We start from the raw sequence: 25,254 nt of genomic DNA, 5'->3' as shown, positions 1-25,254 counted from the left end.
TCAGAACTTCAACAACTCCATGGGAAAATGAAGTTAAGAGACTACTATGGTGCAAAATGTTTTGAAATCTATGCATAATTTTTCCATAATACACATTTATCTTTTTTAAAGATATATTTATTTGAAAGGCAGAGTTAGAGAGAGAGAGAGAGAGACAGGTGGGAAACGGCTGGCTGCATAAGTAGATGAGAAACCGGAGAAGAGAGAGCCCAGCTCCGCCTCCCCCTGCCCAGGGCCCTGTGCAGAACCAGCGCGCCTCTCCCGCCCTTCCTGCCTTCCTGTTTCCTGGGCCTGGGCACCTCTTTATTGGGCTGCTCCACCCCAGTTTCCTCAGCCCCCCTAGACCTGGGCTCTGCCCCAGGTGGCCCTGCAGCTCCCCCAACCCCCACCCCCGGCTGGCCTGCCTCCTTTCCCTCTCCCCCTCCAGTTCAGGCACAGACGGTCCTGGTGAGGGAGCGCTGGCACCCATACTGGGGGCCAGGGCAGGGGTGCGGGCTGCCTGAGGGCAGCTGGCCGCATCCCCCCTGCCCTGCACCCTTCATTCCTGATGCCAGCCCGGGCGGGCTGTCGGGGCCAGACTGGCACCCCTGGTCCCTGCCCTCCGTTCTCAGGGTCTGAGCCCCCCACCGCCCAGACAAGCCCTGCCCCCAGATAAAACCTTGCCCCACCCCCCACAGAAGCCCTGCCTCCAGACAAGCCCTGCCCCCAGATAAAACCCCGCCCCTTATGAGCCCTGCCCCCAGACAAACCCCACCCCCGACAAGCCCTGCCCCCAGATAAAACCCTGCCCCAGAAGGCTCCACCCCCGGGCAAAAACCCACCCCCCAGACAAGCCTCCAGTGTGTCCTGCCCGCTCTGCAGGAAACCCAGGAGACTCAGTCCCAAACTGGGGAGCTCAGCCTGCAGAGTAGTTCTCCCCACTGCAGCCCCCAGCCCCCAGGCAGGCGTGCCCAGCCATCTCCATCCCCTGCTTCCTGGCCCCTTCCTCCAGGAAGCCCTCAGGCTAGCGCAGCCACCCGGCCAGGAAGGACATGCAGGTGCAGCGTCCACTTCAGTGCCACCCCCGTTTCTCAGGCAGGCACCAGGCCTTTGGACAACGCCTGCAGCAGAGGGAAGGCAGCACGGGGCAGAGGCGGGAGGGCGGGGAGGGGACTGTTGCACCTGACACCTGACGGCCAAGGGCTCCGCAGCCTGCGGGGAGCTGCCAGACACACAGCTCGGGGATGGCAGCCAGGGCAGGCGAGGAAGCTACCATGTCTGTGCCCCCACGTCCCCGGCACTTGCAGCCTTCCGGGGGAGGGGGCAGCCCCCCAGGCACAGGGAGACAGATTCAGACGGAAGTCACTGCAGTGTCCCACGGGACCTGAGAGCCACAGGCACCTGCCGTGGACTGAGCAGGCTGTGCGACCCTGGGCACGCTGCTCTACCTCTCTGGGCCTTCATCTGTGAAGTGGGCACAGCAATCTTGGCCGAAGGGGTCGAGGGTCAGCATGGAGGTGGGGAGTGGGGGCCAGCTGTCTGGGACACCCGCATCCTGTACTGGAGGGCCCGGGTTCGAGTCGACCCCCTGCCCGATTCCAGCTGCCTGCCAACGCGCACTCTGACAGGCGGCAGGTGGTGGCTCCCGCACTTGGGTCCCTGCTACCCTCGTGGGAGACCCGGATGGAGTTCTCAGCTCCTGGCTCTGGCCTGGTCCAGCCCTGGCTGCTGCAGGCATTTAGAGAATGAACCAGAGAATGGAAGAGCTCTGTCTCTCCGCCTTTCAAATAAATTAATATTAAAAAAAAAATCAGGAAGAATCAGGGGACACGTGGCGGGCACTGAGCAGGCACAGTGGACACTGGCGTGTTTGAACTCCCAGCTCCCGCAGCTCCTACCTTTGCGTCCTGCGCAAGGCCCTCTCCCTCCTCCCCTCTCTCTCTGCCTTCTGCTCCCAACAGGGCTTTTCCTAACAGCGGCCCCCTCAGTGAGGCCCTCCACGGCCCAGGGCATCCCCACTGCACACACATCCCCGCTACACAGGACAAGTCCTGTCCACTGTCACTTCCAATCCCAGGATCTCCCCTCCCCGTCACTGCACACAAGGGAATCGCTGGCTGAGACGCCTGCCTGGGTTTCCTCATCACGGCAGGGGTGTGCGGGGGCATGCAGGGGGCCCGGTGGGGGGGCTGGCCCGCGCCCCTGCCGCAGCAGGTGCCTGGCGAGGTGGCCACTTACGGCTGGGGTAGTGCTCGTGACGGCAGTCCAGGTGCAGGTCCTCCTCCTCGCTGCCATCGCCCTTCTCCAGCCTGGGAAGAAAGAAGCAAACCAGAATCAACCACAGGCCCGTCTGCGGGAGGCAGACCCCCAGGAAACGCGCGGCGCCCTCCCTAGCCCGCAGCCCCGCCCCTGTGCTGGAGGTTTGTAAAGTCTTTCTCTGCCGCTGCTCCGGAGACCCTGGCCACTAGGCTGGCCCCTCATTTTGCTTTTAAAATTTAAAAACATTTATATCTTCATCTACTTGAAAGCAGAAGAGAGAGAGAGAGAGAGAGAGAGAGAGAGAGAGAGAGAGAGAGAATCTTCCCATCCATTCCCCAAATGCCTGCAACCTGCAACAGCCAGGGGTAGGCAAAGTGGAAGCCAGGAACCAGGGATTCCTTCCAGGTCTCCCACGTGGGTGGCGGGGGCCCCAAGCACCTGGGCCCTCATCGGCTGCCTCCCACGATGCATGAGCAGGGAGCTGGATGGGAAGTGGAGCAGCCGGGACTCAGAAAAGCACGGTGATCTGAGATGCAGGTGCCCATGCGGAAGCTTAACCGGCTGCACCACAAAGCCCCGCCCACATTTTGCTTTTAAGATTTTTTTTCCCTTCCCTGGAGTTCTTCAAATATTTCTACAGCTTTCTGTGGCTCACGTTTCCCCCCCTCCCCCGCCCCTGGCAAGGCTGTGTTACTCCCAATACGACAATGAATAATAAACATCATTATTCTCCAGGGACGCCCTCGCTGTTTGTTATTTAAGTTGACAGGTGCCATTATTTTCATTTGATTGATGAAGCCGCAGAGCCGTTGGGAGGTGACTGGGCTGACCCAGGGCCACCCGGCCCAGACATCGGGGGCAGAGGGGTGCAAAGCCATCGTTCTCACGGGAAGACAAACACTGAGCATGTGCAAATCTCTCAGACTGTGTGCCGTGTGGCTTGCAGCACAGGCTGTGCACCGGGACGCGCCGTAAACCATCAGACAGATTTACCAAAAGCGCAGTGGGGACTGTCTCTATGTAACAGCTGCTTAGGGATCAACTGGTGTTTTCCTTTTGCTTTCCTCTATTTTTCTGATTTGGGGGGCTGCAGACTTTTATTAGCAGTGTAACATTTCTTAATTAACTTAAAACATACCCTAAAGAAGATTCTTCTAAAAAAAATAAATAGTGTGGTTTTAGATGTATTTGACTGGCAGAGAGAGACAAATAGAGCTCTCCCGTCCACTGGTTCACTTTCCAAAAGGTCTCAACAGCCAGGATTGCGCCTGGCCAAAGCCAGGAGCTGGGAACTCCATCTGAGTCTCCTATGTGGGTGGCAGGGACCCAAATACTTGGGCCATTACCTGCTGCCTCCCTGGACTGAGAATGGCCCAGTGCCTCCAGGGGGCACTGGTGACAAGCATGGAGCAGAGGGGACAAGGGTCTGGAGAGCGGCAGCAGCCACGGGACCCTCCCCCTGCCCCATCTCAGATGGCTGGGCCAGAGGATGTGAGCGGTGGTAGCCCTCACTGCACGTAGTCATTTGCAACCCAGATAAATCCCAGCGCAGCACGCGGTCCAGTCCAAACGGGCATCACAGTGGCAGCAACGCCATCCAGTCCCCTGAGGCGAAACCGATTTCCTCATCATTGGATCTCCCAGAGAACTCCGCAGCTGTCCCAGTCCGGTATCTGCAGCCACACCTCTGGGCAGCTCCCCTGCCCCGTCTCTCTCGGCCTCCCTTCTCTCCAAAGCCACTGCCCACCTCTGTCCCCTGACCCTTCCCACCGCCTCTTCCTCCTAGCTACGAAGCCACGTGCAAAAGCTTGGGGCTGGAGGACAGGGCCCAGGTGGTGCATGGGGAGCAGGCAATGCCAAGGTGACCCTTGAAGAAGAAGGAAGAGAAACGCTCACCACTCCCATTACGATCACTCATTCACTCGTTCACTCCGTCACCAGAAGTCCCTGGGGACCTGGTCTACGTGGTTTGCATTTCTGTCCTTGCAGAGTTTCCAGCTCAGTGGAAGACTGGCGCGCACCCAGGCTAGGAAGTAACAGGCAGTGAGTGACGCCACCCAGGGACTGTCACGGTGGCTGCAGCAGGGACCAAACCTGAGCTTCGCAGGGAGGAAACTCTGGGCATGGTTTCTGTTTTTTTTTTTTTTTGACTGGCAAAGACGACATGGGGAGGCTGTGGGCACCAGAGACCCTGGCCCTGGCATGTGGAGGGGTCGTGGTTGAGCTCAGCTCTGCACTGAGCAGGCAGAGCGACTCCGTGCAAACCGCCAGCCACTCTGAGTCTCGGTTTTCCCGTGTGTGCCATGGGTGGAGGTGGCAGGAGCGACTGCCACCCCTGCCTCCCTGGTCACAGTTGGTGGACTTCCGTGGGGTGAGAAGTCCCACCGTGGCCAATCGGAAGTCACCGCTGGGACATGGAAGGATGTGGAGCTGGAAGAGATTCGCGCCCTGGGTGCGTGTGAACAGGTCAGTGTCGGCCCCACCCCTGCAGCTGGCGGGACTGGGACTGCAGCTCAGACTCCTGGGCCTCTGCAGCACCACGTGTTTCCATGGCAACCTGTGGACCCCCCCCCCCCCAGCAGTCAGGGGGCTCTCAGTCAGGACCTGCCCGGGACTCAGCTACGTTGTGAGATTCCAGTGGCTGTTGGAGACACGTGACCATGCACGACCGGCTTCCTGGACAGCAGAGATGCCCCCACCTGCGGGGGTCCCAGTCACCGCCCCTGGTAACCCAAGACAGTCTGGGGTTCGCTCTTTCAAGAGAAGTCGAGTGACTGGAGCTGGGTAGCCCTGGGGATCCAGAGAGGGGGATCTGCTGGCTTCTTGGGCAGCCTGGAAGAACCCACTGGCCCAGCTCCAGGGCTGAAGGTGGCTTGGACGGTCAAGGACATCGGCAGGGGTCCCATCAGGCCCCCTCTCTACTGTCCCAGGGTCAGGTGCATGGCCCCCAGGCCGCTGCTGTCTGCCTCTTGCGTCTGACCCTTTCAAGGCTAGCTCCCCTCTCCCGGGCCCCAAGCTCCTCCCCTTCCCCAGCCCTCCAGCCACGGCCTGAACCCACCGTCTACAGCACACTGTGTTCCTCCAACTCTGCTACCAAGGACCAGCCCCCACCCCCACGCCCCTCCAGCTTCAATCTCTCTTGGACCAACCCTTTCTAATAAATAAAAATGAAATGGGGAAAAAAATGTGCAGGTGTCCCTGCCAACAAAGTTTCTGTTTGTCTCAAGTTCTCTTCTCCTACCAGGAAGAGGTTTGCACATGGGCACCCATCCAGGGACCACACTTTGAGCAGCACTGGCCCTGGAGACCTCCCTTTCTCCACTGGCTTCTGCAGGCCACACCCACCTGCTGACTGGCACCTGTCCTCCAGCCCGGGCCACTCCACACCTGAAAGTGCCCAGCAGTCACCTGAGCAAAGTCTACCTGGGCCTGGAGTCTGCATTTCTAAGGGCAAGGCCAACACGGTTGGTCCCAGATCATGTCTGAGGCCTTGGACGTGGGGGTGGGGGGGCTCAGCTCAACCCAGGTCTCCAGGACCCTCCCCGCAGCCCTGGTTACCAAGGTACATGGACCAGTAGCCCAGCGGAGGTGAATGCTGGGCCAGGGCGGGGGATGGGCAGCCGCCTCCCTCCGGCCTCCCATTCATACCCCCTCCTCAGCAAGGAGACAGCACAGGCATTGGGGCAGCGGCTGCTCCTTCCAGATGTTCCTTCTACGAATCCTCTTTGATCTTTTTCCACTTCAAGGAGTGGCACGTCTCGTGCCTTTTTTTGGCTGCCTCACGCACCGGGCAATGATGGCCATCTCAGATCTGATCCCGCCTGCCCGGCAGGGGCCCTGTGATCTCTGCTGGGGTGGGGAGGCCGTGTCTGAATTTCTGGGATCCACAGCAATGTCAAAGGACCCTCCCCAACTCAGCCTCCAACACAGGGCAAGGCAGGGTGAGGTGGCACAAGGCAGGGCGAGAAGTCACAGGTGACCCAGGACAGGACGGCAGACACGTAAGAGAGCGCGGAGACCGAACAGGTCTCCGAGGTTAAACACCCAGGAAACAGTCACGGCGGACGAAGAACACGTTGATTCTTCAACGATCGATTCACAATGGAATGAAGAATGGAATTAAAAGGAATTTTGGCAAGCGAATGAGCGCAGGTAGTAAATTAAGATTCCATAACCATCACATCAAAAGGGCCACGGCGAGAGGGAGGGAAATAAATGGGTTTTTAAAAAGGTTCGTTCTTTTTTTTTCTTTTTCCCATTTTTGGAGTAATAGCATCATGCTACAAAACATTCGCAACACAAGAGAAGACAGAGCCGTGCACAGTGTGAATGCCCCCATGTATCCAATGCTGGAATTCTTTTTTTTTCCTCCCACGTATCCAGTGCTGGATTTTAAAGAGAGGCTCTGGAAAGGAACACCCTGAGACTGCTTTTAGAAATGCACAGGACGGAAATGATTACTTGGAAACAGGAAGAATCCCTAGCACTAGAGGCACCCACCCCCACCCTGGACAACCTCTAGAGGAGCGACCCACAGCGAGATCTCTCTTGACTGATCCCAGGCATCCACGCTGGATGCCAAGAGAGAGCACAGAGGAGCATGGTCACCGAGGGGGGTCCTGGGGAAGCATCGGGGGTGCTCCCAGAGAAAGGAGCCCCACAGAGCTCCAGGCAGGAGAACATGGCCCAGCCCCAGCCAGGGATCGGGGAGCTGCAGAGGTCCCCGGGAGGTGCTGGGTGCAGGGGGAGCGAGCCAGCACAATGCTGTAAGTTATGGCAAGAGTTGGATGCTGGAGGCTGCCACAGTGTTTAAAGCCACAGGTGGGGTTCCAGTGCTCCTCTGGTCCCCACGACAACCTGGGAGCATGAGGACCCCAGGTCCAGATCTGCCGTTCTTTAGTTCTCCAAGAGTGAGCAGGACAGGCTGGGGTGTGGCCAGGGTGCCAGTCGGAGCGCCCTGTCCCATGTCCGCCACCACTGATTCAGACCGGCCTGGGAGGCAGTTGTACTTCAGAGAGAGCCGCCCGGGCTGTGACTGCATGGGGCTGGGTACACACACAGGCAGGGCTGCTCTCTCCAGTGATGCCAGATGTGCTAAGGAGGCCACCTGCCCTGCACAGCACAGAAGAGACTAGAACAGTTCATAGGGAATAGGTGGGCCCGTGGGAACAGTTTTGGATGGAGCCAGGAGACAGCAGTGCAGAGCAAGGTGGACAGACTAGAACCACTGAACTCACTCTCTAGAGAGAGGGCTCAGCAGTCCAGGTTTCAGGCTGCTATTGCCCTGAGTGGCTTCACCTGAAGATGCTGCGGAGTTCTGCTAAGGATCTTCCCAGTCTGAAATCCTAACAGCTGGACAGCCACATCTTAGTACATCTGTTCTTCCACTCATCCCTCCGCCTTCCCTCCCTCCATTTGTTAATCTATCCACCTACTTATCCATTCCCTTGCCTACCAGCTTATCTAGTCAACCATCTACCCACACACCCATCCATCCACCCATCCATCTGCCCACCCACTTACCTATCAATTCATCTATCCACCCATCAATCCACTTATCTAGCCTGCCAGACATACATGCATCTATCTACCTATGTATCTACCCAACCACCCATTCATCCATCCAGCTATCCATACATCCAGCCAGCCATCCACCCATCCACCTATGCATACATCCAGCCAGCCATCCACCTATCCACTCCCCCAGCTAGCCATCCATACATCCATCTGTGCACCCATCTACCCATCCATCCACTTACTCATCCATCCACTTATCTATCCTACCATACATACATCCATGCATCCATCCACCCCTGCATGCCTCTATCAAACCCTAAACAATTAACCCACCCAGCTATGTGTCCATCTATGCACGCACACACCCACCATTTGTTGTCACCTCCATCTGTTCCTAGTAGGACGCCAAAGACTCAGGTGTTCCTGGCCAGGAGTCCCTGGCCTTTAGGAGCCACCATCCTCTAGCAGGAATCACCAGTCCCAGTGCTGGGCTCTCTGCATGGTCAGTGCCATGGCAGAGCCCCAGAAGGAAACCTTGGCTCAGCCTCTTTATCACAGCTCTAAGAAACATGAGGCCAGATGTAAGGCCTTACACTTGGATCGCATAAGCCCAGCACAACCTCACGCCCCATAAAGCATTAAAGTGTACCAGCAATTTTGCCACAGTGAATTCCAAATGCTGCCTCCCCAGCCTTTCCATTCTATCCCACACTCCCCCTGAACACCTCTGTTGGATCATACCAGTTAGGGGGGAGGGACCTTAGGGCCACTGAGACTAGGCCCTGAGTTTCAGATTGCCAGTGGTGGCCACAGGTGACCCACGTGCACTGACCTCTCCTGGAAGTACTTGATGGCCTCCGGGTCTACGAAGGTTGGCTCCTCCCTGTAGCCCTGCTCAAAGACCTTGCGTTTGTGCCGGAACTCAATGACCGTCTTGGTGTAGGAGTTGAGCGTGGTGACAGAAGCTGCCATGCAGCAGGTAAAGGAGCCCCACGCCAGGCTGCCGAGAGATGAGGAGAGAGATACCACAGTGAGTAGGGCAGGGGACGGGAACCCTCCCCCCATCCACCAAACACGCATTCATCCCTGCACAGGTGCCTGGTCTGGGCCAGATCCTGAGCAGGTGCAGCCACGGAAAAAGAGAAAGAGTTGGTCTCTGCTTTGCCCATAGTCTGGCCTGGGAGACAGAGAATTGCAGCATGAGTGTCAGCCAGGGAGAAGATCATTCTAGAAGAAAGAAACAGCATGTGCAAAGGCGTGGAGGCATGAGGAAGTGGAGAGCCTTGCACACGGTCTCAGGAGTTTGGGACGTCAGAGTGAGAAGGCAGGAGGAGGTGTGTTGGAGCTGATGACGGAGGAGCTCATTTTCATGAGTTAAATTATCTTTGCTCATGGGCGGTCCTGGAAAAGATGCTTAAACTGTCTCATGCTCCTTACGTCCACTTTAATGGACACGCAATAGCACTATGTCACAGAGCTGTTGCAGGGTTAAAGGAGATGATCCATGAAGCATGTCTTAGAACAGCATCTGGCAGCTAGCTGGCTCTCCAGAAAGGCCGGCTCTCCTTGCCCACATCACTGTTGTTGACATTCTCACTGCCACACGACTTCGTCTGCAAGTGCTCCCTTGGGAAGATGAGCTTATGCAGACCGGCATGACTCTACACTCTGCATCCTTCTCTCTCCACACCTGGGACTCTTGGCTGCCCTCACCTGATATGAATGCTAAGCCAATCCCTCTGGGGACAATGGAAGGAGGGGATGTGGAGCTAGGAGACTCAGGTGGCCAAGTTCCAGTTCTATAAATGGCCACCTGCCTGGTTCCTCTGTCCAAGACTGTGCTTTCCCATATAGTACCAGGAGTGGGGTACCTGCCCAACTCCAGCTACGCTTGGCCTGGTTCATGGGCTCCTGCTTCCCAGTCTATGCCTTGATGACTGGTTTCTTCCAAACCAAGGAGTCCTTTTTGCTGTTCCTACCCTGTCCTTCCTGGGAGTGCCACTCATCTGGTCTCTAAACACCAGCCCAGCATTCCCCCGCGGCAATGCCGCCCACCTCCTGTACCCACTGCTCTTCCCCTGTCAGTCTCAGGACCCCCAGCAGGAAGGCGAGGGGACCCTTCCTCAGCAGGATCTTAAGCAATCATCGCTTTCCCTGAACACCGAACCCATGATTCTTCCACGTTAAGGAGCTAAGTTACATCTTGCAGAAGCCTTGAGTTTTGTATTTGACAGTTTTGGGGTGTCAGCCTGGCCCCTCTAACAATGTCCCTGTCCCCCAAAGAGTCCAAATCACGACCCAGAGCTCCCAGTTTCAGGATGACTGGACAGGGGCTGAGCATCTGACCACAGCTGGTCCAAGCAGATACTCTCTCCCGAGCAGAATTCTAGCTCAGGCTGGGAGGTCTCTGTACCAGTATGCCACAACTCAGAACCTGAGGATTGAGAATAAAGAGTTTTTTTTTTTTTTTCCTAGAATCCACGAGGATGTCTATTTTTGCCTGATCCACATCTGTTCTTCCTTCTGGAAACAAAACCTGGATTCCGCTAAGGGCACTCCTCCTCCTCTGCTCAGGCCATGCAGTTTTTGTGGGTCTGGCACCACTTCCAACCTCTAGAAGTGATCACATGACTCAGGCCTAGCCAATGAGAGTGCTGCTTCCCTCTGGCCATGGTGATTGGTTCAGGGATGAGCACATGACCCAGGTCAGGCTCCCAAGACTCAATCTCAGGACTGACTGAAGCTATGGAGAACTGGGACCCATCTTTCTTGCGTGGTGCTAAGCTGGTGGGGTTCCAGCCAGGAGTTACTGGGGACTATCTCGCCGCCACCCAGACTGAGAAAATGAAACAGAGTTATGAAAAGGAGCTCTTATGGATTGAACAGGACTGGGTTCCCCAAGCTCATGCAGAAGTTTAAACCTCAAAGTCAGGGCCAGCGCTGTGGCGCAGCAGGTTAAAGCCTTGGCCTGCAGTGCCGGCATCCCACATGGACACCAGTTCGAGACCTGGCTGCTCCACGTCTGATCCAGCTCTCTGCTATGGCCTGGGAAAGCAGTGGAGGATGGCCCAAGTCCTTGGGCCCCTGCACCTGCTTGGGAGACCCGGAAGAAGCTCCTGGCTCCTGGCTTCGGATTGGCGCAGCTCCAGCCATTGTGGCCATCTGGGGAGTAAACCAGTGGATGGAAGACCCCTCTTTCTCTACTTCTCTCTGTAACACTATCTTTCAAATAAACAAAATAAATCTTTAAAAAAAAAACTCAAAGTCTTAAGTTAGCAGTTACAGAATTAATACTAATAGCTGCTGGATTAGCAACTATGGATTGCTGGATCTTGACTTAACTGTGGAGGCTAGGAGGGAGAGTCAGTGGGTGATCTTCAGCTCACTAGGGGGCTTGATTTGGAAGGTAACTCCGTTTTCTTTTTTCATTAAGATTTATTTATAGTCTTGAAAGGTAGAGTTACAGAGAGAGAAAGAGAGACAGAGAATGATCTTCCATCTGCTCGTTCACTCCCCAAATGACTGCAACAGCCGGGGCTGGGCCAGGCTGAAGCCAGGAGCCAGGAGCTTCTTCTAGGTCTCCCTTGCGGGTGCAGGGGCCCTGAGTCATCTTCCACTGCTTTCCCAGGCACATTAGCAGGGAGCTGGATTGCAAGTGGGACAGCTGGGACTGGAACTGCGTCCATTTGGTATGCTGGTGCTGCAGACGGTGGCTTAACTGCACCACAGTGCAGGCCCCAGCAGGTAACTGCCGTGGAGGGTGGGTTATATGGGCTGCTGGGCTTTGCTCTCTGCTTCCTGGCCTCCCAGTGACCATTCCTCTACACGCAGCCTCCACCAGATGCCAGACTAATGGGATCACCCCGATCCTGAACCATGAACCTCTAAACTGGGTGCCAAAATAAATCTTGTCCTGCCCAAGAAGCTCCTCTTGGGTATTTTCGTTAAAGCCACAAAAAGCTGACTAATGCAGGAGCTAAAGCCATTATCCCTGGACGTATCAATCACAGGAACCCAAATACCTTGTTTGGGATTGTTTTTTTTTTTTCCTTCCCCTTAAGGCAACTTGAATTAGGTTGCTGTCACTGGCAACAGAAGTTCTTATACAATTATTTTCTAAAACTTTCCTTTCTCTGCCTAAGTGCTGTGGGAAGTGAATTTCTGACCTCCACCGCCAGAATCTCGATTCTGAACAGGTCCCACTCTCAGCACCGATGGCCCCCCGAAGGGGATGGAGCAAAGCGTCTCAGGCATTCAGATCAGAGGACTGAGCAAGGTGAGAACAAGCACCAGGCAGCACACACACCCTGAAGGAGCAGTAGGGTCTGGCGACTTGGGGTGGTTGGTGAGCTCTCTGGGGAGGGTGCGGTATGGGGATGCCAATCTCAGGGGCTCCAGAAACTTGAGTTCCAGGCTGGGCACGGGCAAAGGCAGACTGGCCCGGGAAGGGTGCCCCCAGCCCTGGCTCTCCATCCACTGTGCGTGCACCACCTGTTGTTCAGATCGAGTGTGGCCAGGGTTCACCCCCCGACCCCAGCCGGCATCCCACCTTCCAGCCTCATGGTCCATGGAGCCATGCACTATCGATGTCTCCCGGGTTCATTCACGGTAATTCTCTGAGAATCACCAAGGAGTCCGACTCAACAGTTTGCTCCTTTGCATTGCTGAATAGTACTCCTGCCAGGGACGGGAAGCTTCTCCACCTCCTCGCCAGCATTCGGGGGTGTCCTTCTTAATAGCTGAGCCACTCCTGAGAGATGTGCAGTGGAGTCGGATGGCGAATGTACTGTGTTGTTGTTCCGCATTTCCCTAAGAGCTGCAGGCGCTCATCGGCTTATCCGCTTTGGGCACGTTGAGTTTGGCACAATGTCTGCTCATGTTTTTGTTCATTTTCTAGATGGACTGTTTTTGGGAGGGTGGTGTTTAAGGGGTTTTTTAAGATTTATTTATTTATTTGAAATTCAGAGTTATACAGAGAGAGAAGGAGAGGCGGTGGTGGTGGGGTCTTCCATCTGCTGATTCACTCCCCCAATTGGCTGCAACGGCTAGAGCTGTGCTGATCAGAAGCCAGGAGCCAGGAGCTTCCTCCAGGTCTCCCACGTGGGTGCAGGGACCCAAGGACTTGGGCTATCTTCTACTGCTTTTCCTGGCCATAGCAGAGAACTGGATTGAAGTGGAGCAGCCAGGACTTGAACCGGTGCCCATATGGGATGCCAGCAGTGCAGGCAGTAGCTTTACCCACTATGCCTTTATATATCCCAGGTACCAATCCTTTGTCAAATATGTAGTTTACAAAAATTTTCTCCCAGTTTGTAGCTTGTCTTTTCAACTTGTTAATAGGGCAAAGGCATTAAATTTTTATAACACCCAATGGATCAAATTTTTCTTTTATGCTTTTTTAATCAAGCCTCAGAACTCTGCCTAACCCTACAGTCCAAAGATTTTCCCCTATTCCTTTCTAAACATTTTACATTTAACTCTGTGATGCACTTTGAATTATTTCTTACAAAAGGCGTGAAGCTAGAATAAGGCTGATCTTTTTCAGCCGTGAGTGTCCAGCACCACTCATTAGGAAGGTTCCCCCTCCCCCTTCTACTGAATTGCTTTGTACCATTGTCAAAAATTAGCTGGGTGTTATTTGAATTGATCTCTTTCTGGATTTCCTATTGTGTCCCACTGATCAATCCCTCCAACATTATCATGCAGTTGCAATGCCTGTAGCTGTAGAATAAGTCTTGAAATTGGGTAGACTGGTTCATCCCGCTGTATTCTTCTTTTTCAAAATGGTTTAAGTCCTTCTGTATACATTTTAGAATCATCTTATTTAGGTCTACCAAAGAGATTGCTGGGATTTTTGACAGAAATTGCTTTAAATCTGTATACCAACTTGAGAACCGGCAGCTTTCAGTAGGCTATTTCTGACTCCCAGACAGGGCACTGCGCTCATCTATTTAGCTCTTGAATTGTTTTTGTTGGTGGTTTACAATCTTCCATGTACAAGCGCTGTTCCACCTTTTGTTACGAATCCATTAGTCCTGGAGACTTTGCTCAGCTTTTAAAAATTTATTTTCTCTCTGTTTCAGATTTCCATTGTAATTTCCATCATGCTATTTCCAAATGCAACTGGTTCTACCATCTTCCCGCCCCTCCAATTCTCCTGTTGAGTCCAACTGTTGAATTTTCTATTTTGGTTACTGCATTTTTCAGTTCTAAAATTTCCATTTGGTTCTCCTATCTATGCTCTACTTCTTCCCTGAGATCACTGTGAAAGGTGTTTATAATCCCTCATCGAAGCTCAGATTCCTTGTCAGCTAATTCCAACATCGCTGTCAGCCTTGGGATCTGGCAACTCCCTTTTCTCACTCAAGTTGAGATCTTGCTGGTTCTTGGCACAGCAACTAATTTCAACTGCAACCTGGACATTCTGGGTCCTTTCAGTAATGACACTCTGGATCTTTCTAAGCCGTCTGCTTTCACTGGCTTCCTCTGACAGGGCTCTGGCGAGGCAGGAGGGGGCAGTGCCGCTGACTTCAGTGCAGAGGCGGAAGTCCAGTACATCATGGACATTCAAGACAGGCAGGGCTCCTGGCCACTCCTGGGCACGGATGGGAGTTCTGAGTCTCCACGAGGCCTCTGTGGACACCATCCTGGCTGAAATGGGCACGGGGGCCTCATTGCTGCTCCCTACATTGCTCCTACTGACACTGTGGCTGGGTGGGGGTGGGGTGGTCTCATTACCACTGTGCAGCAGCAAAAATCCCGACTCTCTGGCTAGTTCTCCTGTGACACCCTCCCAGCAGGCAGGGGAAGGGCACCTTGTTACAGCCTAGCGCCGGTGGAAGTCCACGGTCCCCATGTGGGGCCAGGTGGGGCTTGTGACTGTCCAGTGGGTATGAAAGCCCAGCTCCCTACTCTGGTGCCAGCCCAGCAAGCAGTGGGTAGAGATTGTGGCTCCCCACTCCCTTGCTAGCCCAGGACAAGGTGGCACCAAGGTTTTTTTTTCCCTTGGCTGCGGTAGAGCAGTTACTGCTGAGAACTTTCTGTCTCAGCAGGAAGACCCTGAGACTATCGGCTTTACCTGGGGCTTGTTTCGCTCCATCTGCACCTCTTGGTGTTTCTGAGTAGCTGACATCTCAGCTCCATGTCCAGGATATGAGACACCCAAAGACTCACCCGCACGGGGTTCCTGACCCACCTGCAGCCTCCCCTGCACTGTGCGGGCTCTCTGTGGGTCTACTGTAGGTAGAACGCCCGCATCCGTCAATTTTCAGTTACCACAATGAGATACTGGAAGCAGGCTAACTTTTTGAAGAGAAGAGGTTTCCAGAACAGAGCTCAGGTCCTGGCACCAGCTTGCCTCGGGGAGGACCTCGTAGGGGCTTAGCAGAGGGGCGATCCTATCACAAGACAGGAAGCCAAGAGCAGAGTAGGGCTCAGGCTCACTCCATAGCAAGGTGCTCCTGGGAGCGCTCGGAGCGCCAACGAGAGCCCCTCCTGAAGGCAGCTTTGCCAGCAACCAACCACAGGCCTGCTACCAGGCCTCACTTCTTAAACGTTCTACCATGTCAACACTTCCACGCCAGGGGCCAGTACACGAACCGCAGGGGGACAGAGAAACCGGGACGTTGTTCAAGGAGTCTAGCCATCCCGACAGGAGGGATAAGAAGTCTCCCTACTCCCTCCTCCCAGAAGTGGAAGCCTTGGTGTTTTAATCAGCTCCTCCTACCCCCCAGCACAGCAGCTGCAAGCAAACAGGAGCCTCACTTGTTTAGCTCACGACTCTTAGCATGGTGCCTGGCACAAAGTGTTCAGTGAAGAGCCAGGAGATGAACGGTCAAGCATGAACCGATTGAGGGGCCAGTGCTGTGGCTTAGTAGAGAAAAGCCGCCGCCTGCCATGCCGGCATCCCATATGGGTGCTGGTTCAGTCCTGGATGCTCCATTTCTGATCCAGCTCTCTGCTGTGGCCTGGGAAAGCAGTAGAAGATGGCCCAAGTGCTTGGGCCCCTACACCTGCATGGGAGACCTGGAAGAAGCTCCTGACTCCTGGCTTCGGATTGACCCAGCTCCAGCTATTGTGGCCATCTGGGGCGTGAACTAGCAGATGGAAAACCTCTCTGTTTCTCTCTGTCTCTGTCTCTGTCTCTCTCTCTCTTTGCCTCTATAACTCTGCTTCTCAAATAAATAAATAAATCTTAAAAAAAAAAAAAAAGAACCAATTGAAAACAAGACAGAAACACACTGTTCTGGTTTCATTGTGGTGGGGGGCTCAGGTGTACCTACAAGCCCCCACTGTCCTATTCCTTTCACCCCCATGCCCAAGGAGCCCACAGAGGGCACTGTTTAGAAACGTATAGGCTGAGGCACCTGCTGGCACCTTTCTTTTGTTTTTGTTTGCTGCTTGCATTTCTGAGCTGGTGCAGTGAGCTACGTGGGCAGCTGGCCTGGTTTTCAGAGCCCAGAGCAGAGCGGACATGATGGGGAGGACAGGGGAGGGGATGGATGCCAGGCCACTCTCCATCCTCTGGGAGCTGCAGGGCGGGGGCAGAGGGACACCGGGGAGCAGTCTCAGAGACACAGGGACGCCGCCTTGCAGTTGAATCCAGGCCCTACGTGGCTGGAAGGTGGCAGCTGGGCCCTAAGGGAGGCCAGAGGCGTGCAGACTCCTGCACAGGGTGGCACCAGGTGCAAACGCCCCATGCAGGCCACTCTCGGGGCCCAGGAGCTGATGGGGCCGGAAGCACAATGACCATGGGCTCTGCGGGCCCCGCGGGTCCCTCCATGGCCAGCAGGGCTCCCTTGGGCAGCCGCCTCCTTTTCTCTGCCCTGGTTTTCTGGGAAAGGAGGCCACAGCCAGCTGCCTCTGGGGGGATGAGCCAGAGCCGGCTTCCTGCTGACCACACAGCAAAACCGCCTCAGCCGCCGCTTCTCTGGAGTGACCGGGGTGCACCCACCCCCTCTAAGGCGTCTGCCTGCTGCACCACCAGCTACGGGGTCTGCCGAGAGGAAAGGGGCTGGCCTGCACCTTTCACAGGGTCATGGAGGCTGCAGAGGAGGGCAGAGGGAGGTCGCTGTGCTCCAGCACATGAACAAGCAGGGGCCGGGTGGGTGAGTGCAAGGCAACAGGGAGAGGTGGGGCCTGGGGCAAGTACGGAGCCAGTGGCTCCATATTCGCCTTTGGAGATGTCAGAAATGTTAGAAACACCGTGCCAGGCTACAGGAACCACCCGCAGGCCTGTGCAGCCCTGCACGGCTGCAGCTCGCCGAGCCTGAGACTGCGTAGCTCTGGGTCCCGGGGGCTCCCTGAGCCTGTCTGCTGGGCTCTGAACCCCTCCTGCAGAGGGACGGTGGCAGGGAAGCCAGCTCAGTCAAGGCCTCCCTCCTCCACTGTGCCCACACAAACCAGGCGTCCACCGAGCTTCAAGTCAGCCCACACCCTCCCCTTAAGCCTGGGTGCCCACTGGGATCTGGACTGGACCTGGCACTAGGTGGACCTGGGGTGGGGCAGGACTGAGATCAGCAGGAATGAGAAGCAAGTGGGAGGGCTCAGGGAAGGGCATGGGGTTTTGAGGGCGGAGTGTCAGAGCAGGGGGCGTGGCCAGGGTTGGAGACCCAGGAAGCCTCCAAAATCCTGGGAGGAAACCTGAGCAGCGAGGCAGGTAGGTTGGGGTCCGAAGAGGGCAGAGCCCAGGGATGCCTCACCCAGCCACCAGAGGCCACACTGTCTGTCAAGTGGTGCACGTGGGCCCTAGCGAGTGAGCACAGCATCTCGTCTGCAGAGAACCAAGCTGGGGCTGAGATGTGGGCTGAGGCCGCAGAGAGCTGGCAGCCACTCTGTGCTAAGGACGCCCAGGCGTCACCTCACCTCCTCCTGGCCGCATTTAATCTCCAACGGGGGACCCCCGGCCGCATTTCATCTCCAACAGGGGACCCCTGGGAGGGCCCCTCCTGGGGTTCACGCTTCCCCTTCACAGCACCCCCCACCCCCAGGACCCTGTCCCCCACGCTGTGAGCAGCCACCACAGCCGCCACCAGCACCTGCTGCCAGCCTTATGAGGGGCTACCTTGGGGGCCCAGACCTCCCAGGCCACCAGTGTGTAACCCCAGCCCCAGCTGACATCCAACTGAAGCTTTGCTGAGGACCCAAGCAAGGGCCACCCCGCCGAGCCCACTCAACCTCCACCAAGCCACCAAACTCATACACGTGCATTTTCGGCTGCCACAATAGGAGGCTTACACGGAGAACTGGGCCAGTCCCACTCAGGACAGCCCTGGGTGGTGGGAACGTGGGCTGTGTCCATTTTACAGCTGAGAATGCTGAGGCACAGAGGTGGCCAAGATCCACCGCTGGTGGTGGGAGCGGAGGCCACGCCCTCTGCCACGTACCTGGGGCTGCTGGACACCTAACTTTGGGAACCCCAACTTCCTGCCAAGATGTCCCTTTAGAAGATGGTGCCCCCCAGCCACTGAGCTCCTCTGTACCCCTGGGCCACCCCCTCCCCACCCCTGCTGCAGGGATGGGGGCGGGGGAGACAGACCCGGCCACTGTCGTCTGTCTGAGCCGGGCTGGGAGCAGGTGGCAGCTCCAGCCAGGGACCCAAACGTTGACAAATGACCTTGCACGTGTTAAACAAGAAAGATGGCCCGGCCAGCCCTGGAAGGCCCCGAACGCGAGGATGAGAAACGGGGCCGATCCGTCATCTCGCGGGTCTCAGTGACGGGGGAAAGGGACCAGCTCAGGGACTGCACAGCAGCCCGGCCTCTAACGAGCCCATTGGGGAGCCAGTGCCCCTCGGGAGGCACGAGCGGGAGGCCCCAGGTCCCAGGGAGAGGAGAAAGGCTCCCACGGAGGACAACAGGCTGAGACAGCCCCCGGTGCGGGGAGCCGGGGACTTGTGGAGAGAGAGACAGGCAGGAGGCGGATGCGAATCTTGCTGCTTAGGGTGTGGGCCCCAGAGCAGGAGACTCCGTGTTCTGAGCCTCAGAGTCCACACAGTGACTCGAGGTGACTATGGTCCCTGGGCACGCCCATGGTGGTGGTGGTGGGGGGGGGACGCTGCTCGGCATGTCCCTAAGTGATCCAGCCATTCCCTGGGCATCTCGAAGAGTCTGCGGGTGTGGGCTCCAGGGCCTGCCTGGGTTGGAAGCCTGCTCGGACAGGAATCCGAGTTCTCGCCCCCCCCCCTCCCCCCCGTGCATCTGCACCTCGGCTCCCCGCTGCGTCAGTGTGCAGGATGTGGGAGGCCATCGCACGCTGCTCCTGCCCTCACGCCCATCTGCAGCGCAGGAGCTGCTCCACGGGGAAGGGCTGGGTCATGGGAGGCGGGGCCTCGGCCGGCTTCCCTGGGATCATCTTATTGGAAGGGGTTGGGACCATGGTTAAAGGGTCGGGCTCCCTGGAAGGCCTGGTCTTCTTCCATGTCCCCTCCCCACTGCAACCTGCCCAGCTACCCTGGAGTCAGCGCCCAATAAACACGTGTGAAGTGGCTGCGTGGCTCCGTGGCTGTGTGGCTCCGTGGTCCCCAGCCATCAGGACAGACGTGCACGCCCTGCACCCAGTGGGACACTACAGCCTCCCTCCCACCGCCACCGCCATCCGCCTGGGGGCTTCTCACGCGGATCTCTCTGTCCCGGCCACGCTCTCCGGACCACACGACTCAGGGCCACAGCATCCCACTCTCCCCTGCCCATGGTCCCGCGACGTGAGCTAAGCCAGAGCAGTGATGACCAGGATTCTGGCCGGAGTATTGGAAGGAGACCCTATCTGTCTGCTGGTATGGCCACAGTTGTGGGATTTTGGCCTAGAACTGTGTCTAGTGAGCCTCTTTGCTGCTACCCACAGAGAGGCTGCTTGAGAATAAACACAACACAGGGGATGGAGACAGGGAAGGGGGAGAGGGTGACTAAGCTCCAGATGAAACTGCCTCGTCCCCTGGATCCAGCCGTGCCTGAAGCAGACGGCATCTATTCCATCCGCTCACCATCTGAGAGGTCTGAGTCCTTCTTGGCCCTGGCCTGCAGGAGCTGAGCCCAGGGGCTCCTGACACCCCCTCCCCCACCCCACCCAGCGGTGGTGATGACTCAGCGAGAGAAAATGACTGAGGCTGAGCAGAGGGAAGCTTGGGACTTTAGTCAGTGTGGCAGGAAGAGGAGCTCCTCCTCCGGTGTGCAGCCTCGGGAGGGGCTCTCCCAGCACCAAGAGGGAGGGCACCCCAGGCACAGAGCTCACCGGAGCACCGGGCTGCTCTCACAGAGGAAGAGAGCTCGACCCCCTGGATCAAGCAGATCCTGAAGCCCACCCACAGCTGTCTTAGCAGTGCAGTGAACCAGCGCCTCGGCTGATGTGGGTGGGGCCGGGTGAGACAAACCAGAGCTGCTGGCTGCTCCGGCTGCACCTGTCGGCTGCACGGACTTGCTCACTGAAGCCAGGTTCTCCACGCCCTGCAGGCCTAGCTCTGCCTTTCTGGTGCTCAGTACGCCCAGGGCCCCCTCCCTCAGAGTCCTCCTCCCCCCATCGGAGCACCCAGAACCCTCCACGAGCAGACACTGTGCACAGCTGTGCTCCGAGACAGCTTTAGGTACGGCCGCTGAAGTGCGACTTTCATGCCATTCCACTCATGTCGCATATGTTCTTCTCTGGACGGATTTGCAAACCCTTGACCACCATCCTCCTGCCCACATACCCTCCCCACTCGGATGGGTAGAGCTGCTGACATCCCAGCATGCCTTGGGGCCCCGGACCAAAGGCCGCTTACCAGAAGGACCACCCGTAGTCCCAGGAGTGGGGTCTCCAGTCCTCGGGGCCGAGGCTTACGGTGACCTGGAACACCTGCGTGTACATCATGTGGGCGACCATTCCCAGGAGGCCTGTGGGGCAGACAGAGCAAGGCATCAGCAAGCTGGGGAGGACAGGACAGAGTGCGGGAGCCACAGGACCACGGGGAGACCGATCACGCATGGCAGGTGCATGGTGAGCTCGCTCTGCAGATCAGCCGAATGTCCCTGCGCGAAGCCAGCAAAGCAAACACTCAGGCTGTCGCTGCCGCCACTCCCCGGCTCTGCTAAGTGTAGCATGGAGGCAGCCGTGCTCACCGGGCAAAGTGATGAACGTGACCATGTTCCAATAAAACTTTATTGACACAAACAAGCACGGGGCCGCACGTGGGCAGGGCCCGTGGCTTTGCTGCTCTCTGTGTCAGAGGTCGCCCGGGAGCAGCTCCGCCTCATCAGACTAACCGGTTGAGAAATTATGGATGTTTAATGCCGTCAGGATTTTTAAAAGGGAATCGGATGGGCTAGAAATGTCTGAGACCTTCAAGCCGGGGTCAATGCTATCCGGAGAAACGTGCCCGTTCTGTGCAAGAGAGGTGTGGGTTAGTGATCTCAAGAGGAAAGTGTGATTTTTCAGTCATCCAGGAGCCCCTGACATGGAGAACATTGGCCTTGCAGGATCTGAGTGCGAATCTCTCCACCACGGTTTTCCTGTGTGACCCTGGGCAAGGCACTCCACCCCTCTGAGCCGGGAGGTGAGGCTACGCCAGGGTGACTATAAGCCAGGGGCACTGCCGGGACTCAGTCATATACACGGGGGCCGGGCTGTCTGTTTTTTAAAGAAAACAGTGAATCCTTTAACACATCAATCATACAGACGAAAAGATGCAGTATTGATGAGGAAGACGGGGGTAGACAGAGGAAGAAAGAAACCCATTGATGTTTGTACACCTACTGTATGCCAAGCATTCTGTCACTCAGTCACCTCCATTACGATCTCTCTAAATCTTCATAACAGCCTTCGGACGTAAGTACTATAACGAGGGTCATATACCGTTGCTCAAGTTGCCTACGGCACATCTCCAAAGGGCACCACTCACATCCAAGTCTCAGCACACGCAGCCCCCTGGTGTGAAGTCAGAGCTGCACCTGCTAGGCTGGCTGTGGTCACCCTGACTCTGACAGGTGAGCAAATGGAAGGTGGAGCCACAAAGTCTGTCCCGGATCACGCAGAGCCTGGAGGGACGGCTCGGCCGTGCAGGGCGGGCGCCTGGCACAGTAGCTAAGACACCACTAAGGCCGCCCACGCCCACGCCCACACCAGAGTGGGCTGGAGTCAGCTCAGCTCCGGAGTCCAGCCTCCTGGTAATGCACCTGGGAGGCAGCAGAGGACGACCCCAAGTCCTTGGGCCCCTGCACCCACACGGGAGACCTGGACTGAGGTCTGGGCTCCTGGCTTCAGCCTGACCCAGCCCTGGCTATTGCAGGTATTTAGGGAGTGAACCAGCAGATGGAAGTCAAAGATTCATGGACTGGCAGTGGGGATAAGAAAAATAAAAGAGAAGCAAACAGTGAATTTGAGTCCCGGAAGCCAGCCTCTGCTTGCTTGCCTGTTTTTATTTTGGAGGGGTCAGGGGTGGCATACACTGTCTTCTGCAAGTGAAAGCAAATACTTAAATGTTTCTCTGATAAAGAGGGAGGGGCAGGGGGAAAAAAAAAAAGCCAATGGCCATGGTGTAAATAATCCAGCGGCCGGTTCCAAGATGGCGGCGCCACGACCCTGCAGGCCGAGCAGACCCTGCAGGCCGAGCAGACGCCGGTGCAGTCAGTCCCAGTGAGCGGAGCCACAGCAGAGACATGCACAGTCAGTCCCCGTGTTGAGGGGCCAGGGCAGAGACATGCGCAGTCAGTCCCAGTGGGCGGGGCCAGAGCAGAGACATGCGCAGTCAGCCCCCGGTAGGAAGGGCTAGCAGACTCCAGACAGTGGGCTGGGGGTCTGCCGCCTACGCATGCCTTTTACTGCTCGATGACAGTAGGGCGGGTGAGACGTTCTAGGGTCCGGAAACCCAGAGCGGGGAGGGTGACAGTGACAGGGGCAGAAGTCCCCTCCCAAGCCCTCCACGGTCAGGACTGGGCCCATTCCATGGTGCGAGATGACGGCTCACCACTGTTTATGAGCCGCCGAGTTGTCGCCCGGGAGTTAGACCACTTGTCATTCATCCCTCGCCATTTTGATGTCTTTTGTCTTTGAATCTGCCTGTCTGTACGCCTTAATTTTACCCTAAAAAAATAAAAATAAAAATAAAAACAAGCCTCCTCCCCGTCAGTTGGTAGAAATTCTGTGTCTCTGTCTACTATTCCTCCATTGATTGCAAATGGTTTTCTGCTGCACTTTTTGTTTTCCAACTAATAATTTAAGAGTAGCTTTTGTTTATGGGGAAATTGGGAGGTACAGAGTTCCGGCATGCTGCCCCGCCCCCACCCCACAATCTCCCCTGGCAGGAATGGGGTGGCTGGGGTACACCTTGGGAACCAGGAGCGGGCGTGGGGGCGCGGTGGCTTACCACATCTCATCCCCCAGTGCCTGGGGTTGAGCCCAGGCTCTGCTTCAGAGCCAGCTTCCTGCTGCTGGACCCAGGAGGCGGCATGTGATGCTGCAAGTACTTGGGTCCCTGCCAGCACGCAGGACACCTGGCTGGATTGCAAGTCTCCCCTTTCTACAGAGCAGACACCCTAAATAAAAAAGAGTCTAAAACACCCCCGCCCCAAATCTGAACACCCTAGAGTGCCAGTGTGCGCATTCCATGCCTGACTGTGCTGATTCACAGTCAAAACGCAGGTGGCACTACGAATGTCGCATAGTGACCTGCAAGCTGTCTGTATTAGGTGTATGTGAAACACCAAGACTTGGACTTCCGTCCCATTCACAATATATCTCATTATGCCTATGCAAATATTCCACAAATCTGAAAAAGACAACCCAGAACATCGCTGGTGCCACTGGTGCTGGGCGTTTCAGATACACGGTGTGCAACCTGTGCCCCGCCCCTGCCCCACATGCACAAGAGGCTGCTTCCGAACTCCTTACCCTCCCCCCGCACCTGTGGTTTCCTGATCTTCCACCTCTGACACCACCGATGGAATTCCCAGGCCAAGTGGTGGGGGCGCAGGGGTGGCTCCCACCTGCTCCCTGGGTGGGGGATGCTAGCCCAGGGGCCAAGCAGCCAGAGCAGGTGCAAATGCCCACTCTCTGCTGTCACACCCAAGGGGCTGGCGTGCGGTCACAGTTAAGAGGCGATGCCAGGGCCAGCACTGTGGTGTAGCGAGTAAAGCTACTGCCTGCAGTGCCGGCATCCCATCGGTTCAAGTCCTGGTCAAGTCCTGGCTGCTCCAATTCCAATCCAGCTCTCTGCTATGGCCTGGGAAAGCAGTAGAGGATGGCCCAAGTCCTTGGGCTCCTGCACCCAAGTGGGAGACCTGGAGGAAGCTCCTGGCTTTGGCCTGGCCCAGCCTCAGTTGTTGCACCCATTTCGGGAGTGAACCCAGTAGATGGAAGATGTCTCTATCTCTCCCCGTCTCTGGTACTCTGCCTTTCAAATAGATTAACTAGCACATGCTTTTAAAATAAAACAAAGGAGGGGATGACCACGAGGCCAAGGATGCAGACAGAGGAGCAATTGTTGGCTTTGCCCACACAGGGGTCACAGGCCACCTTGCCAGCCCCTGTCCCAAGGGCAGAGGCTAAGTTGGAAGGGGCTGGGAAGAGGAACAGTGGGCAGGAGACAGGAGGCCTCTGCACATGCGCATACATGGGCATGGCGACCTTGCCACGCCCACCCAGGACTGGCCAGCATCCAGGCGGGGAGGGCCGCGGCGGGAGGAGGTCCTAGGACGCAGAGGGCAGGCTTTGGTGAGAGCTGGGCTGCCTCCCCAGAGCCAAGCTGTCGAGGTTAGAATTGCACCTGCATGAGGGTCAAGTTCCTGGGCAGAGCAGTTTCTTTTCTCTCCATTGAGCAAGGGGAGTGGCTGCCAGGGAGGCAGACAGCCAGGGGCAGGGGAGAGGTTGGAGAGCAGGGAGCAGTGGAGAAGCCAACAGACTGGGGACGTGCACGTGGCAGGATGCAAGGCACTACGTGCGCACCCTGGGAGATCTGTGTCCTTGGATTTAAAGCATTCACGGCAGCCTAGAGACGCAGGGTCATCCGGGGATGTCTCAGGTCACCCTGTGTCCCATCCCTGGGAGGAGTGCTGGGTGGGTACTGGGGCAGCCGGGGCTGCAGGTGACCCCATCTGAGGCTATCAGCCTGGGTGAGGGCCTGCAGAGACTGTGGTGACCTGCTTTCCAGGGCACCTCTTGCAACTCGCCCAGCTCTGCTTTGCAGGCTTTGGAAATGTTATGTGCGTGCCACGCTCCATTTGATTGCAACATCCGGGAGCTGGCTGATGAATTGACTTATAATAGGGCTTATTAGGAAAGAGGCTGTCTGAGTTGCCATGGAGGACACTCGGGGAGCACTCAACATCTCCCAAAATGCCCTGGGCACGGACCTAGCATGGCCAGCATTCCATACACATCCCGACAGGGACTTGAGACACAGAGGTGCTGGTGGGGACTGGAGGAAATGGGAGCCGGATCAGGGGCAAGGGAAACCCCTGCTAGTGGCAGTCTGGCATCCTAGCAGTCACTGAGCATCTGTTGAGCACCTACTGTATACGCCAGGCTTTTTCT

The 25,254-nt window shown here is 56.6% G+C and overlaps 1 protein-coding gene across 3 annotated transcripts in view; it reads right to left on the bottom strand.

Annotated features, from left to right (window-relative positions):
* GSG1L (GSG1 like) overlaps positions 1-25,254 on the bottom strand; it is a 184,171-nt gene that overhangs the window by 7,072 nt on the left and 151,845 nt on the right. For 2 of the 3 annotated variants that reach the window (XM_051847558.2, XM_051847561.2), the window contains 3 exons: positions 20,510-20,621; positions 8,588-8,755; positions 2,218-2,288 (listed from right to left, as the gene is read on the bottom strand). In XM_051847558.2, coding sequence (XP_051703518.2) covers positions 2,218-2,288; positions 8,588-8,755; positions 20,510-20,621 — 351 coding nt within the window. The remainder of the gene's footprint in view (positions 1-2,217; positions 2,289-8,587; positions 8,756-20,509; positions 20,622-25,254) is intronic. The other variant, XM_051847559.2, reaches the window with a different exon arrangement.

This window comes from Oryctolagus cuniculus, chromosome 19 (assembly GCF_964237555.1).
Source record: "Oryctolagus cuniculus chromosome 19, mOryCun1.1, whole genome shotgun sequence".
Lineage (NCBI taxonomy): Eukaryota > Metazoa > Chordata > Mammalia > Lagomorpha > Leporidae > Oryctolagus > Oryctolagus cuniculus.
This window is presented reverse-complemented; position numbering and strand designations above follow the sequence as displayed.